This window comes from Lissotriton vulgaris, chromosome 5 (assembly GCF_964263255.1).
Source record: "Lissotriton vulgaris chromosome 5, aLisVul1.2, whole genome shotgun sequence".
Classification (NCBI taxonomy): Eukaryota; Metazoa; Chordata; class Amphibia; order Caudata; family Salamandridae; genus Lissotriton; species Lissotriton vulgaris.
The window spans coordinates 1636923377-1636939317 of NC_141693.1; the positions used below are offsets into that span (position 1 = coordinate 1636923377).

At 48.6% G+C, this 15941-nt stretch overlaps 1 protein-coding gene across 1 annotated transcript in view; it reads left to right on the forward strand.

Annotated features, from left to right (window-relative positions):
- The window catches only part of LOC147716881 (B-cell antigen receptor complex-associated protein beta chain-like), a 218745-nt gene that overhangs the window by 123905 nt on the left and 78899 nt on the right, over window positions 1-15941 (forward strand). Inside the window, exon 4 of the mRNA XM_086923781.1 lies at window positions 15039-15157. Within this exon, the coding sequence (XP_086779907.1) occupies window positions 15039-15157 (119 nt within the window). The remainder of the gene's footprint in view (window positions 1-15038; window positions 15158-15941) is intronic.

Below are 15941 nucleotides of genomic sequence, written 5' to 3' on the forward strand. Positions count from 1 at the left end.
TTTTGCCTAGTATAGTTTATACTAGAGAGGTTATATGTCTATGCGTGATCTAGGCATATGGTTATTAGTAATGCGTAGTGTGTACCTGTTACCAGTGGTTACTGGGTGTGACCTATAATTGTTATTTTTTTGCTACACTTATTCTAAGTTCTTTAAGTGCTCTTTCTGCTAAGTGCTGATTCTGACAGTGGCCCACGTGGCCCTGTCCTAATGTAAACAATCCCGTGTGAATATTGCCCGTGCCAGTTGGCACAATGTATATTGTGGGATTACTATCTGATGTGTTTTGACAATACAAAAGTTATTTTTATATAACCTTGTGTGGAGTTCCTTTTGTAGTGTGCCTAGAATGTTGTTGCTGTTGTGTGCGTGTGCAAATGCTTTACACATTGCCTCAGGGATAAGCCTGTCTGCTCATGCCAAGCTACCAAGGGGGTAAGCGGGGGTTATCTTGGCGTGTGACTCCCTTGCCCTGACTAGAATGGTGGTTTCTGCCTGGCTTTGGCGTAAGACTTAGCCAACCAGAAATCTCAGTTCTAACAGCAATGACTGGGGGAGTGGGAGGGACATGGCTGCGTGCAGGGAGCAGGGCTTATGAGATGATTTCAGGAATACTTTTTCTATAGCTTATGAACTGCACCAAATATGAGACTTATAAAACAGCAAATGCAACAAACAAAAACAGATATCTAAAACAAACTGCTCCCCATAATTGGGGTGTTGTGAGCGCCTCACACTCTTTGACCCCAATGCTTTTAACCTGCTGCACTAACGATAACTGCTGTCCTGGGTAGAAGGCTATCTCCTCTGTCTCTTTTACCTCTTCCCCACCTGATGGGTCATCACCTCTGTCCTAATGCTTGAAAGGACAAAAAGCCCTGATGCTCCTTTTTTTAAAGGTAGACTAATGAGATCACTCACCGGACCCCCGGGCAGGTACAGCCTGATTCATGCGAGGACGTGGAGCATCGCCACATCTAACTCTGGCGGAATCCCGCTGCACCCACAGATGATCTGCACCTCCATCCATCACACACGACACCAGGACATCCACACCGGATCTGCAGGAGAGTAAATGCTGTAGAACTGAACCCCCGGCAACCACACCAATGAATAACAACGGACAAGGGTAACTGAGGAAACTCGGACCGCGACGGTCTACCTCCAGCCTGTCCCAAAAATGGCGCTCAAAGCAGGACATCGCTCTAAAAATGCCCAGTAACCCTATCCTCCACTAAGCAATACAGGGGTAAAGAGCCGTCGACTGTGTTCCCCCGACAGTAGACCATCCACTCCAGGTTCCGCCGAAACTTTTTTAACAGAGGAATCCTGAACCATGTCCGACTTCCCCCTGCCTGGCCCCAAGATGGCGCCGAAAATGGGACACCCTGCTGGAATCCGCCCGGCATCTCTGTGAGCTCGACTGGCGAAAGAAGCCTTCACCAGTTTTCCCCCGCCTCAGAACAGAAACCAAAACGCAATCCCTGAACTCACAGAGATCGAGGAGTCACGGACCGCGATTGGGCCCTCCTCCTCCTGCCTGGCCGCAAGATGGCGCCCAAAACGGGACATCACCCGTGAAATGCCTAGCACTACCTCCGTGCACAACTGATGGTAACGGCGCCTACACCCGCTCATCCCACCTTGTCAGCAGGACATTTACTTCCGGACCACGAGAGGAATGCCTCATTGGCGCAGATAATATCTGAGTGTGGGGTCTCGAACCGAGACTGACTACCATACTGCCTGGCCCCAAGATGGCACACACAGCGGGACATCGATCATAAAGGACCCATTACTCATCGCATTCCAAAAGCTCCCACAACCAGACTCAAGGGATTCTCCCCATCCCCGGACACACAGAAGTACAAGAATCGTCACTACTGGAGGAAGAACCATCAGAACTTCAATCAGATCGGATCCACTGGTCCCAGTTGCAGCCGAACCCCGTTAAAGCCTTAGGTAAGCGCCCACTGGCACAAGACCGACGCCTGAACCTCTAATCTCTTCACCAGACTTACACCACCATAACGGAACCATTAACTCCCTATTACTACCCCTCTCTTCACCGAAAACACTATAGCTCTCAGCCCATAATCACCCCATCCACTACCTCTATCCCTCCCCCATCCTAGACACCTAGCGACCCCCACCCGATTGACCACGACCCCCTCAACTAACGCATAACCACTAAGTCACCCGGCCACATGCTCCGAGTTCCTAGAACCACCCCCTTCTTCAAGCTGACTCATTCCCCCCCTTTCCCCCACCCACCTCTCCCGCCGCTAACACACACATCCCATAGCCAACAAGAGATTTTGCCCAGCTCCACAAGGATCACTCACCCGAACTCCCCAGCCCCACCGCTTCCCACCATGACTATCGACTCCAACCCCCTGTCCTCTCCCCTCATAAAGCGTCACGGACCTAACTCCTTCTCCATCACCCCTCCACCCAGCCTCACACCTAATGCAAAAAAATCCCTTAAACACAGACTAATCAGGAAATTCCCCGAATCCCTCTTCGCAGATGTCTACCACTGCCCCTCAACACCTAATCACCTAAACAACTAAGACGATCCATAGCTGCAAGCTCTCTTTCTACAACCCGAATCACCTGCCCAACTACGGGATCACCTCAGTGACCATTTACTCCAATGGCACAGTCCTGATCCAAGCCAACAACGCCAATCTGGAGGCTTTTGCCCTCCTATTCCCCTCTCTACTTTCAAACTCTGTCACACCTGACGCCTACCAAGGCCACCAGCCCCATACACTGATCAACCCCCCTACACCACCCCCCAGGAACACAGTCACCCCTATGCAACCCGTAGCCCTCTCCAAACCCCACGAAAAGAAGATCATGGCCCCATTCACCACCACAGCCCATACTCCAGAAGCACCCCGATGCGGAACAACCCCCTAGCAGCTCCAGCAGACTGTAAGACCAGCCTCAAGTCCCCCCATACCCAATCCCTACTCTCCCTCAAGAATAACCGCCCAGCGCACCCCAAGCACCACACCCCTCCACCCCAGCCCACGACCCAAGCAGACGTCTCAACCCAATCTGAGATCCTAACTGACCCCAAAACCCAATACAACCACAGCATCTCCCAGAAGCTACTCCCCCCCCCCCCTCAGGAGGGGCCTCACTGCCGCCTCACCCGTATTGAAAACCAAATCGGCACTATAATTCAAGGCCTGAATCAAATCCTCGCCAACCTCTCGACACTCCACAACCCCCATCCAAAGTCCCTCCCTACCCCCCCTATACTCACGCCCCCCCAGACCAACTAACTCTCCACTCCACACCAACACACACCCTCCCTCCTAGACCCTTGCCCGGAGACCCAACAGAGCGACGAAAGCCATGACCTGGGAAGAAGCGCTCGAACTGGCCGCCTCTTACACAATCCCCACCACCCACCCCCCTCAGTCCTCTATACAGGTAATCACCGGTCTTAGAAACGACCATCACCTCCGCAAACCCCCTAGAACCCCGAACTCCCTTTTCACCATCCCCACTGAACCTATAAAAAAAGACTCTCCCCGGACCAACTGCATGCTCATAAATTGCAGATCTGCCACCAAACACTCTACAGAGCTAGCAGAGACCATCCTCAACCATAACATAGACATAGCATTCATCACTGAGACCTGGCTAAACGACTCCTCCCCACCTATCCTAGATATGCTTGTCCCCCCAAGCTATTCCATCATCAATAAAGATAGGAAGGACCAAAAAAAAGGCGGAGGCGTGGCAATTATCCACAACAACAACCTCTCAGTGGTCGAAACTGACACCTTTAACTACAACTCCTTTGAATGCCTTACGACCAACATCAAAACCACCGACAACCATCTACTGCAATGCCACCTACTATATCATCCCCCAGGTAACAACGCCACGTTCACGGAACAAGTTTCAAACCTGATCGCCAACTGCTCTCTCAAAGAGTCCAACACCCTCATTCTAGGGGATCTTAATCTACACTGGAATAATGAGAACAATGCCACAATAAAATCCCTAAACGAACTTCTTCACTCCAACAACCTCTCCCAACACTGCTCAAAAGAGACCCACAACAAAGGGGCAATCCTGGACGCCATCATCGTCTGGCATGATGCAATCTCTATTGAACACATCCTCCCGGTAGATTGGTCAGACCACCACCTAATCCTATTCCACCTCACGCAACAGATCCAGTCTCATCCCCCCATTGCAGCCCCCCACATGGTCCAGGAACCTATCACAAATCAACACAACGAACTAGAAGAAAGAATAGCCTCCTCCCTGCCAATCCCCGCAGAAGGCCTCTCAGCTACGGAACTCATCTCACACTATAACACTACCACGTCCGCCATCCTAGACCAATTTGCACCCCTAAAAAAAAAAAAACCTGGGAACATCCCATCGAGAACCTGGTTTAACAAGGACATCAGCGAGGAAAGGAGACTTCTCAGAGCCACAAAACGCCATTGGAGAAAGAACCCCTCCTCTAGCCATCGCGAGGAACTCAAAGCAATTAGAAGAAGGTACAAGAATCATATCAACAGTGAAAAAACAAACTTCTTCTGCAATGCGCTAGACAAGGCAAAAAACATGCCCAGAGAACTCTTTGACATCATCAAAAAACAAATTTCCAAAGCGTCCACTGTCCATGCCCAACCCGCCAAAACCCTATGTGATAACTTTGTCACCTTCTTCAATGAAAAAATGGCCAAGATCGAACTATCTCTAGACATCAGCCCTCCCCCGATTGCCAACATTGACCTAACAGCAACAGAACCCACCTCTAGAGACCTGGTCCTCCTTTGACCTCGTCCATGAAGCAGAGATCCTCAAGGTAAGCCCGTCTACGCCCGTCCGCCCCTGGACCGTGCCCAGCGCCAGACCCCCTGGTCCCCGCCGTACCCAGCCCACTAGATTCACATATGATGCCGCAACTCTCCTCGCCCTCAACCCCGGGCGTACACCACAATGCTGCGAAGCCACCCCAGGACGTACCCACGGCCCATTCACCTGTCACACCAGCAAGTTCACCTGCTTCAGGACCCTCACCAAATCCACTTCCTCCAAACATAGCTCCGACTCTAACCACCTGAAGTGCATCCTGCTGAACACCCGCTCGGTCCACAGACACACAACTGAACTCTGGGACCTACTCGACACAGCGTCACCGGACATCGCCTTCCATACAGAAACATGGATGCACACATCATCTGCACCCGACATCACTATAGCCATACTGGACGCTTACAAGATCATCCGAAAAGACCGCACCAACCAAACAGGAGGAGGCATCGCCATCATCCATAGGAACACCATCAAAATCACGACCAGCTTCGACGATAATCTTGCAACCGCCGAACATCTCCACTTCCAGATCCACACCGACCCTAGGACCACACTTAGAGGCACCCTCATCTACAGGCCCCCAGGAACCCGCACTCAATTCAGTGACTGACTTCATCAGCCCACATGCCCTCGCCTCCGAGAACTACATTCTATTAGGAGACCTCAACTTCCACCTTGAAAACAAACACGACAGCAACACCAACTCCCTTCTGGACAACCTGGCCAAAATCGGACTCAAACAACTTGTTGACACCCCCACCCATGTAACCGGACACACGCTCGACCCTATCTTCACCTCCAGCAAGCACATTTCCTTCGACCGCACCACAGCTCTCCATTGGACGGACCACTGCTGTGTTCACTTCAGCTACAAAACCACCTTGACCCACAACCGCCCACAACCTATTCTTCGGAGAAACTGGAACAAAATCACCTCCGACCAACTCCTCTCATCACTCCACCAAAACCCTCCCACCCTCTCATTGGACTCAAACCAAGCGGCCACCATACTGAAGCAATGGATCACCCACAGCGCTGACGAATTAGCACCCCTGAAAAAGCACCAGATCAATTCAGGCAGCAAAAAGGCTCCCTGGTTCAATGAGGACCTTAAAAGATCCAAGAAGCTATGCCGCACCCTAGAGAAAACATGGAGAAAAAACCCAACCACCGACAACATGGCCACCCTCAAGGCAGCCACCACAAACACCACCAACTGATCCGATCCACCAAGAAATCAGCATTCAAGGATCGTCTCAACAACAACGCCCACAATAGCAAGGAACTTTTCAACATCGTCAAAGAATTCACCAACCCCACCGCAGCATCTAACGACATCACTCCCTCCCAAGACCTCTGCGATGCGTTATCCTCCTTCTTCTACAACAAAATTGCCAACATTCACAACAGCTTCGAGAACACTCCCTGCGAACAACCCTCCCCACCCCCCTCAGACCCTACACCGCCAACTAACAGCCTCAGCACCTGGAACCCAATCACCACCGAAGACACCATCCGCCTAATGAATTCCATCCACTCTGGCGCGCCAACCGACCCCTGCCCCCACCACATTTTCAACAAAGCTGACTCCATCATCGCACCCCATCTCCATGATGTCATCAACTGCTCGTTCAACTCTGTCACCTTCCCAGAAAGCTGGAAACACGCCGAACTCAGCGCCCTCTTGAAGAAACCCACAACAGACCCCTCTGAACTTAAAAACTACCGACCCATTTCTCTCCTCCCCTTCCCCGCCAAAGTCATTGAGAAAGCCGTCAAAAGCCAGCTCGCCGCCTTCCTTGAATCCAACAACTCCCTCGATCCCACTCAGTCCGGATTTCAAGCCAAACACAGCACCAAGACCGCCCTCATCGCAGCAACAGACGACATCCGAACACTACTGGATAACAGAGAAACAGCGGCCCTCATTCTACTCGACCTCTCCGCCGCTTTCGACACAGTCTGCCACAGCACCCTTATACAACGCCTCAGCAACATCGGCATACAAGGAAAAGCCTTGGACTGGATCATCTCATTCCTTGCCGTGAGAACTCAAAGAGTCCGACTTCCCCCATTCAAATCAGAGGCCACTGAAGTCATCTGTGGAGTACCACAAGGATCATCACTCAGTCCCACCCTCTTCAACGTTTACATGAGTGCACTCGCCTCATCGCGCGTCAACACAACCTCAACATCATCTCTTACGCCGACGACACCCGGTTAATCCTTTCCCTCACCAAAGACCCTAACACCGCCAAAACCAATCTTCACAAAGGCATGAAAGAAGTAGCCAAATGGATGAAACATAGCCGCCTAAAACTCAACTCAGACAAAACGGAGGTGCTCATCCAAGGATCTTCCCCCTCTGCCTGGGGCGACTCTTGGTGGCCTTCCGCTCTGGGCACAGCACCCACACCCACAGACCACGCACGCAACCTGGGCTTCATCCTAGACTCCTCTCTCTCGATGTCCAGACAAGTCAACGCAGTCTCATCCTCGTGCTTCAACGTACTTTGTATTCTCAAAAAGATCTTCCGCTGGATCCCCCTCGAAACAAGAAAGACTGTCACCCACGCACTGGTCACGAGTCAACTGAATTATGGTAACACACTATACGCCGGAATCACAGCAAAATTACAGAAAAAACTCCAACGCATCCGCGAGACTCATTTTGGACATACCTCGCCAAGATCACATCACCGGACACCTAAAAGACCTCCACTGGCTTCCCGTCAACAAGAGAATTACATTCCGTCTTCTCACCCACGCACACAAGGCCCTCTACAAACTAGGACCCGAATGCCTCAACACTCGACTGTCCTTCTACACACCCACCTGTCAACTAAGATCGTCCAATCAAGCCCTCGTCGCAGTCCCGCGCATCTGAAAATCCACCATGGGTGGCAGATCCTTCTCCTTCCTGGCGGCCAAGACCTGGAACTCACTCCCCACTCACCTCCGCCTTACTCAAAACCACATCTCCTTCAGAAAAGAACTTAAAACCTGGCTATTCGACAAAAATTGAACCCCCCTTCCCCAAGCGCCTTGAGACCCTCTGGGTGAGTAGTGCACTATACAAATCCCTGAACTTGAACTTGAACTTGAATCTAATCTCATCATCCAAACACTCATCCCACAACCTTGATCCCATCCCCTCACAAATGGCCAAAGACCTCAAACTCACCCTTGCTCCACTCTGGTGTGAAATCATCAACAGCTCCTTAAAAACTGGCATCCTCCCGGACTGCCTCAAAGTCGGCCAGGTTACTCCTCTCCTGAAGAAACCAGGCCTAGACCCCAACGACCTAAACAACTTCAGACCAGTCTCAAGCCTGCCCTTCCAAGCTAAAATCCTAGAAAAATGTGTATTACACCAACTCAACAATCAGCTCGACAACATCAATCTTCTTGACCACAGAGTCAAAATAAAATCCTTCACATCCGACCCTCTCCCCGTGACCAGAGGGGTCCCCCAAGGACCCGTTCTTTCCCCTCAACTGGTCAACATATATATGGTACCCCTCACCATCATACTGAAGAAAGCCAACATCCCTTTTCATCTCTACGCAGACGACACACAGATCTACATAGAAACCACCTCCTTTTAACGACATTCTAAGGCTCAACAACACTCTCAAAGAAATCCAAGACTGGCTAGGGGCAAACCACCCCAAACTCAATCAAGGAAAAACCGAGATCCTCCTCATCTCCAACAAGGACGATAACCCTCAAATCACTGAATGGGTGAAAGCTATTGACGCTCTCAAAGCAAATCTCACCCTGACTAACTCGGTAAAATCACTTGGAATCACCCTTGATCACAAACTAGCAATGACGAGCCACATCAAGAACTCCGCAAAGAGCGCCTTCCTCAATCTGAAGCTCCTCAACAAAATCAAACCACACATCCCGCAGAAGGATCTCCAACAAGCCACTCAAGAACTGGTGCTGTCCAGACTGGACTATGGGATCGCTACCCTATCCGGCACAGCCCTATCCCACCTAGTGCCACTAAAAATCACCCTCAATGCAGCAGCCAGAATGGTCTCAGGTGTAAAGAAATTCGACCACATATCCCCCGCACTCAAAGATTTAAAATGGCTCCCAGTGGAAATGCGCGCCAGCTTCAGAACGGCCTGTCTTACACACAAAGCCTTGCACACAGGGAAACCGGAATACTTAGCCTCTAAGCTCAAGAAAGCGGGTCAATCCAGAAATCTCAGAAGTTCAAACTCCCTACTACTCATCCCCCTGAAAACCCAGAAACAAAAAACCGCAAGCTGCTCTTTTGCTGGCAACGCCCCAAAAATTTGGAACTGCATCCCAGTGGACATCAGAACTACCCCTTCCTTTCCAGAATTCAAGAGCCGTCTAAAAATCCTCTACCTCAACTGTGCATTCCTGAACTCAAAGCCGCCCCTCAGGCACCAGACAACTCTGTTAATCTTTGAACTTGTATGAATCTTTGTTGCTGTACTGTTCCTCACCTGTGTCCTCCAGATCGACTGTAAAGCGCTCCAATACCCTCGGGTCTGGCCAGCGCTATAGAAAACTTCAAAAATAAAATAAAAAATAAATAAATAAAAAAGCCTTCCCTTACAAATTACTTTGGCCCCCTCCCCAAAAATGTAACATCCATCACCCCCCGGGTCCTGGCCTACCTATTAGGGCTTAAAGAAGAACAGCAGAATTGCTGTGGTTTCATGGATCCTCTGTTAATTCAAGACATGCTTGTTAAAAAAAACATTTTTCGCTCTAGGGGAGGTCCCTTTTGGACCCGACCACCAGCACTAGGGGCCCAGGTATCTCTACCCCACCCCCTTATGTCTTTTTTTAAAAAACAAGTAGGACTCGGGACTGAGGCCCTTGATCCCCCCCGTTCCCCAATATTGTTTGTAGTGGGTGCCCCCGATGTGCAGGATAGGGCTGCCTATCTGCGAGGGGTTGAGATGACTGCAACATCTCAAATTATATAATTAATGACAAGACTGTGCATGGCTGGAGTGTTTGTTATAGTTACCTAAGAGCACAATTTATAGATACTTGAGATAACTATAACTGGTGAATGGCAGTGTTTTTTTTTGTTTAAACCGTTATGTTGTCACTGACATTTTTACCTAACTATAACATTACTTGAAACTTTTTTTTCCCGAGTGAATATAATTATATATAACAACACAAAAATGCATGGCAAATGTCCACGATGTAATGCCACGCAGTGTAAAGGTCAATGTGTGGTATTATATGCGTGGTAAAGGCATATGTTGTAATGCCATGCGTGGTAACATCGTAAAACCTTCACTGGTTTTCTATTATTCCCTAATGTTCCTTAGGTCAAATGTGATAGGCAGGAAAAAGATAAAATAAAGATCTTATTACTTTCTTCTTTATAAGTTTTCATGCACAAGTAGAAGAGCTAAAGGAAAAATCAGAGCATTAGCCAAAATCAAACACCTTAAGCATATTGCCTTGTGAAACATCCGAACATCATGTTTTATAGATCGAAATCACACAAGGGTGATTGGTAACCCAGCTCATGTAATCACTGCAAGGACAGGCAAGTGCCATCCATAACAGAGCAAAAACTCACAGTGGTAGGTCCACTTGAATATTTAAAACTTAAAACAGAAGCAGGATATATCTGTCTTCTTAGACCAGCTAACTTAACAAAACATTTGATACAGCCACCCGGTTTGATTGGGTCACATGTTGGGTACCTTAAAAGATTAAAGAGTAGGTGATAATTAGAAAGGGGATCCCTTCCATGGAAGTCTTTGGCCTGTGGCGGCTATCACACACTCCTGCATCTTAGTGGTCATGGCTTACCTCTTTAGCTTGCATTGCAGACTTTTTTCAGCCGGTCTGCTGAAAGGTGCCATTCAGAACAGTAATGATCTGTGACCCAACCCCAAATACACCATCCTATATCTCATGATTTTGAATGCATCAGGGCATGTCCCACCTTTCACATATACTGCACCCTGCCTACAAGGGGACTTTGGGTCTACCTTAGGGATGACTCACATGTAAGGAATGGGAAGGTTAGGTTCTGGCAAGTGGGTGCACTTGCCGGGTCAACATGGCAGTACTAGACTGCACACACGGGCACCGCGATGGCAGACCTGAGACTCTGTTTCAACCCGGCTTGTATGGGTGGGACAATCAGTGCTGCGAGCCTACTAGCCGCATTTGGTTTACAGGCCCTGGGCACACACAGTGCACTGTACTAGGGACTTAACAGTAAAACAAACAAACCAATCATGGAAACATCAATCCATAATAACAATTTACAAAGGGAGTACTTGCACTTTGGCACTGAGCAGCAGTGGCAAAGTGCCTGCCCAAAGCAGTTAGACCAGCAAAACGAAATCCAACAAACAGCAAAAACACAGGAGGCAAAGGCAACAAATGCAGGCGAAACACATGCCAAGGCTGCCAAGGAGATACAACAGTACATGAGGGTGTAACAAAATGGGTTTTGTCCATTTAATCTGCCCAGATTTTTTGCTTATTGACCTACTGGTTTTGGACTTTTTACTGTGGGTGAGCCTCACAATGGGTGACTCACCCACGGTAAACACAGGGTAAATTGAATGTACTTCAGTCAATAAATCTATCAGGGAATTGTAAGCGCGCTACTCACCTGTGAGGGTCTCAAGGCGCTGAAGGGAGGGGTGTCTGCAGGTCTGATTAGCCAAAGAGCCAGGTCTTGAGAGTCTTCCTGAAGGTGTTCAGGGATAGGGCGCATCTGATGTCTGCCAGTAGTTCGTCCCAGGTCTAGCTGTGATATGAGAAAAGGCTCTTCCCCCTGTTCTGGCTCTGGGGATGCGCAGAGGTTCAGCCAGTGCGAGGTTAGAATATCAGAGGTTTCTGTTGGGTACGTGGAAGTTGATTCTGTCGTTGAGGTATTTGGGTCCGCTGTTGTGCAGGCTTTTGTAGGCGTGGGTGAGGATTTTGAAGGTGACTCTTTTCTCCACGGGGAGCCAGTGGAGTTTTCCTAGGTGTTGGCTGATGTGTTCGTGCCGGGGGATGCCGAGGACAAGTCTGGCTGTGGTGTTCTGTATAGTCCGGAGTTTGCGGAGTAGGGACTTGTTGATGCTGGCATAGAGTGCGTTTCCAGAGTTCAATCTGTTGCTGATTAGTGCTGAGTGACTGTCTTCCTTGACTCAGGGGGATCCATTTGAAGGTCTTGTGAAGTATGCGTAGGGTGTTGAAACAGCTAGATGTGAGGGCGTTGATCTGTTGGTTCATGGTGAGTGAGGAGTCAAGTACGATACTGAGGTTCTTGGCGTGGTCTGAGGGTTGCCGGCTACCAGGTGTTGTCCCATGCTGAAAGGGTGGTTCCAAGTATGAGGACTTTTGTCTTCTAGGCATTGAGTTTAAGGCAGCTGTTGGTCATCCATACTGCAACATCTTGCATTCCATTCTGGAAGTTGAGTTTGGCGGTGGTGGAGTCTCGGTGAGGGAGAGGATGAGCTGGGCTAGATGTCATCAGTGTAGGAAACGTTGTTGAGGCCGTGTTGTCGGACGATGGCTGCAAGGGGGTCATGTAGATGTTGAAGAGGGTCGAGCTTAGTGATGTCCTCTGTGGGACTCCGCAGGTGATTTCTGTGGGATTGGAGAGGAAGGGTGGAAGTCTGATTCTCTTGCTTCTTCCGGTGAGTAACGATCGGATCCAGTCCAGGGCTGTTCCTTATATGCCGGCGTCATGTAGTCTGGCGACTAGAGTACCGTGGAAGACGGTGTCCAAAGCCGCTGACAGGTCGAGTAGGATGAGGGTTGCTGAGTGGCCTTGGTCGAAGAGGGTGCGGATGTCGTCTGTAGCTGCGAGTAGGGAGGTCTTGGTGCTGTGGTTGCTTCGGAACCCGAATTTGGATGGGTCAAGGATGGCGTTCTCTTCGATGAATCGTGTCAGTTGCCTGTTGACCGTTTTCTCAGCCACTTTGGCTACGAAGGGGAGGAGTGAGATGAGCTGGTAGGTCTGGAGGTCAGTGGGGTCAGCTGTGGTTTTTTTTTAGCAGGTGCCTGACTTCTGCACGCTTCCAGTCGTCTGGGAAGATGCCTGTTTTGAAGGTGATGTTGATGGTGCATCGCAGTTCGGCAGTGATGGCGGCTGCGGCTCTGTGGTGGATGTGCGGAGGGCAGGGGTAGGTGGGGGCTCCTGAATGGATGCCTTTCATGGTCGAGGCAGTGTCTTCGGTTGTGATAAGCGCCCAGTTGGAGATGGTGGGTTGGCTGGTGCACTTGGCGTGCACGTCGCGTCTGTGGCGTCTGGAGGATGGTTGACGAAGTTGTCGTAGAGGGTTTTGATCTTGAGGTGGAAGTAGGTCCCAAGCTTGTGGCAGAGGTCTTGGGACGGGGTGATGCCTGCAGCTTCGCTCCATGGGTTGGTGGATTCCTGAATGACACTGAAAAGTTCTCTGGAGTTGGTGGAGTTGACAAATATTTTCTTGTGGATGACGTTTCTCTTAGTGGTTCTGATTTGGTTGTGGAGCGCCCCTTAATGCCCCGTGAAGCTCGACCAGGCCCGAGTTTTACTTCATTGTGGTGGGCCCAGGATGGCAGGGGCACCACCAAAGATAGAAGGAGGGTGTGGGGGCTTCAGGAGTGCAGCAGCTCCCCCCAAGAAGGTTTGCACTGAAGTACTGACCCTAGGATTTTCCTTTATTTTTAAACACTCCCTCGGCTAGAGCTTTATCTGCCCGATTCATGACCCTAAATAGCGCTCGCAAGGGGCCGGATTCTAAGAATCCGGCCCTTTGCGAGAGCGATTTTTGCATTTCGGATTCAGCATCCCAAATGCAAAAATCGCTAATTGCGATGTCGCAAATGTGCGAGGAATTACATTTAAGGAATCTCTATTAGAGATTCCTTAAATGCAATTCAACATCCAATTTAAATTTGTGAATTCGCAATTTCTTGCCGCAATTTACCGCGAGGTCAGACCTTGCGGTAAATTGCGAAAACTCAGAAAAATGCATTTAAATGCATTTTTCTGAGTTGCATGTTACACACACCCATGTCCTTTGGACATGTGTGTGTGCAACACCTGTGTAAAATTTCATTTGAGGGGTGCTACAGGGTGTCCTGTGGACACCCCTGGCACCCTTCAAATCGCAATCTTATTTGCGATTAGCTAATTGCTAATCGCAAATAAGGAATACTCCCCATTCATTCCTATGGGCCTTTTGGCCTACAGGAATGAATGGCGAGTTATTCCTTATTTGCGATTAGCAATTAGCTAATCGCAAATAAGGAATCAGTAGGAATCGCATTTTATTAAGCGATTCCTACATGATTACCGTTTTGCGAGTCCTTAATAGCTCGCAAAACGGCCCGTTGATGAATCAGGCTGTAAGTATTTCCACCAGCCTTATATATATTTGTAAATTGCTGGATAGTATTCAGTAGTGTGTGTATTAATGTACCTTTCATTTCTAAAGAAAAAAACCACATGGGACAATCATTTATTGAGTGGTATTACCACGTACCAGTGAATTTTGATTACTAGCTCACAGCACCTCCCAAGTCGGTCTTGCACTAATTTGCTTTGCCACCCTAAGAGACTCAAGCACTACAATGGGGTGTTTAGTTCCCAGTGAAGGGGTGATTACGGACCCATTACTTGTACAAACCAATTTATAACAGAGGGAAAAAGGAAGTCAGTGGGCAAACATCCTAAGGGATTTATATTTCAGCAGACGGGATATCCATCACCATGGTGACAGATGAACCCGTCCACCCAGTTCTAAATCAGTCCTTATGTGTTTTCAGCAGAAGAACCAATGGAAGTCTGGCTAGTAATTTAAAACACACACATTCAACATAAGTCAATAACAAACAATTTCACAATATGATTTTGTCTGATGTCAAAATACATTTACTAACAGTAAAACACACCATTTCTAACTTTTTGGCTGGACTTTCCAATAGGACTAGCTGAAATCTGCTTGTTATTGAGTTGTTCGTCCAGCTTTGTTGCTTTAAATAGTGAATAATGAGTTGGGCTGAGGGGAATTTCTTACCCTATTCACCCAATGGAGCAGTTATTGCTCTTCTTTCCTGGACTAGAAAAATATTAAGCCATGTAAAAAATAAGACTACAGTAGCAAGCCCATAGTAAATTTTAAAGTAATATGGAATTTGGAATGCTAAATGATGCATTGATCATCTTCTTGCAGGTTTTGGCACCGTAGATAACATAAAAACTAAGAATACGCTGAAGGATGCGATCATCATGATACAGTCCATTCTCATTGTCGTTTTCATAGCTGTGCCCATGCTGCTGGTCATTGATAAGGTGAGTGCACTGGATATTGGACGAAAGCTAACCTAAAGGAAAGTGATAAAGAGTACGGTATATGAAGCGCTCAGATTTCACAATAGGCTCGTAGGAGGACACCTGCAGTTAGTTGGTAATCATAAATAACTTAAAGGTGACTTGAGAGAGATTAGGTCAACTGGGGGCTATGGAAGGCATAAGAAGTGAGAGATTATTATCCCATGATACATGTTTCTCACCTTTTATCCCAGCTTCTCTACACACCTTTTCCCCAGCCCTCTCTGTAATACCCTTGATGCCCCACCCAATCTCTCCCGTTTGCGTGCTTTCACCATACCTGGCCAATTTAAACATTCTTCAGCCCCCTGAACATCATCACCACTCCCCCTCAATGTTACTCATGCCCAAGGTATTGATCTGCTGTTGTCTCCCATCAGCAGCAGCAGGGTGTGTCACACCTAGGGAAGCAGAGTGCAAAGAGGCTATCCAGAAAGGGAGCCAAATGCTGATATATGTCAAAGGTCCAGGCACCCCAAAAAAGACAACCCAGAGCGGATTTCTCTACCCCTCTTAATGCTGTCTGTCAGAACACAAACTAACTAACGGAAACTGGAAATTGCGTCTAAATGTTCTGAATTCAGCCAAGACCATCTGCTGCGTAAACTATCTTATCTGCACACTCAATTGACAAAATCATACTACCTTTCACTATGCAGTCATAATTCTAGTTAGGAAGAGATTAGAGATATGGCATTCTCCTTCATCCATGAGAAGATGATCTTCTTCAATAAGAATCAAATAC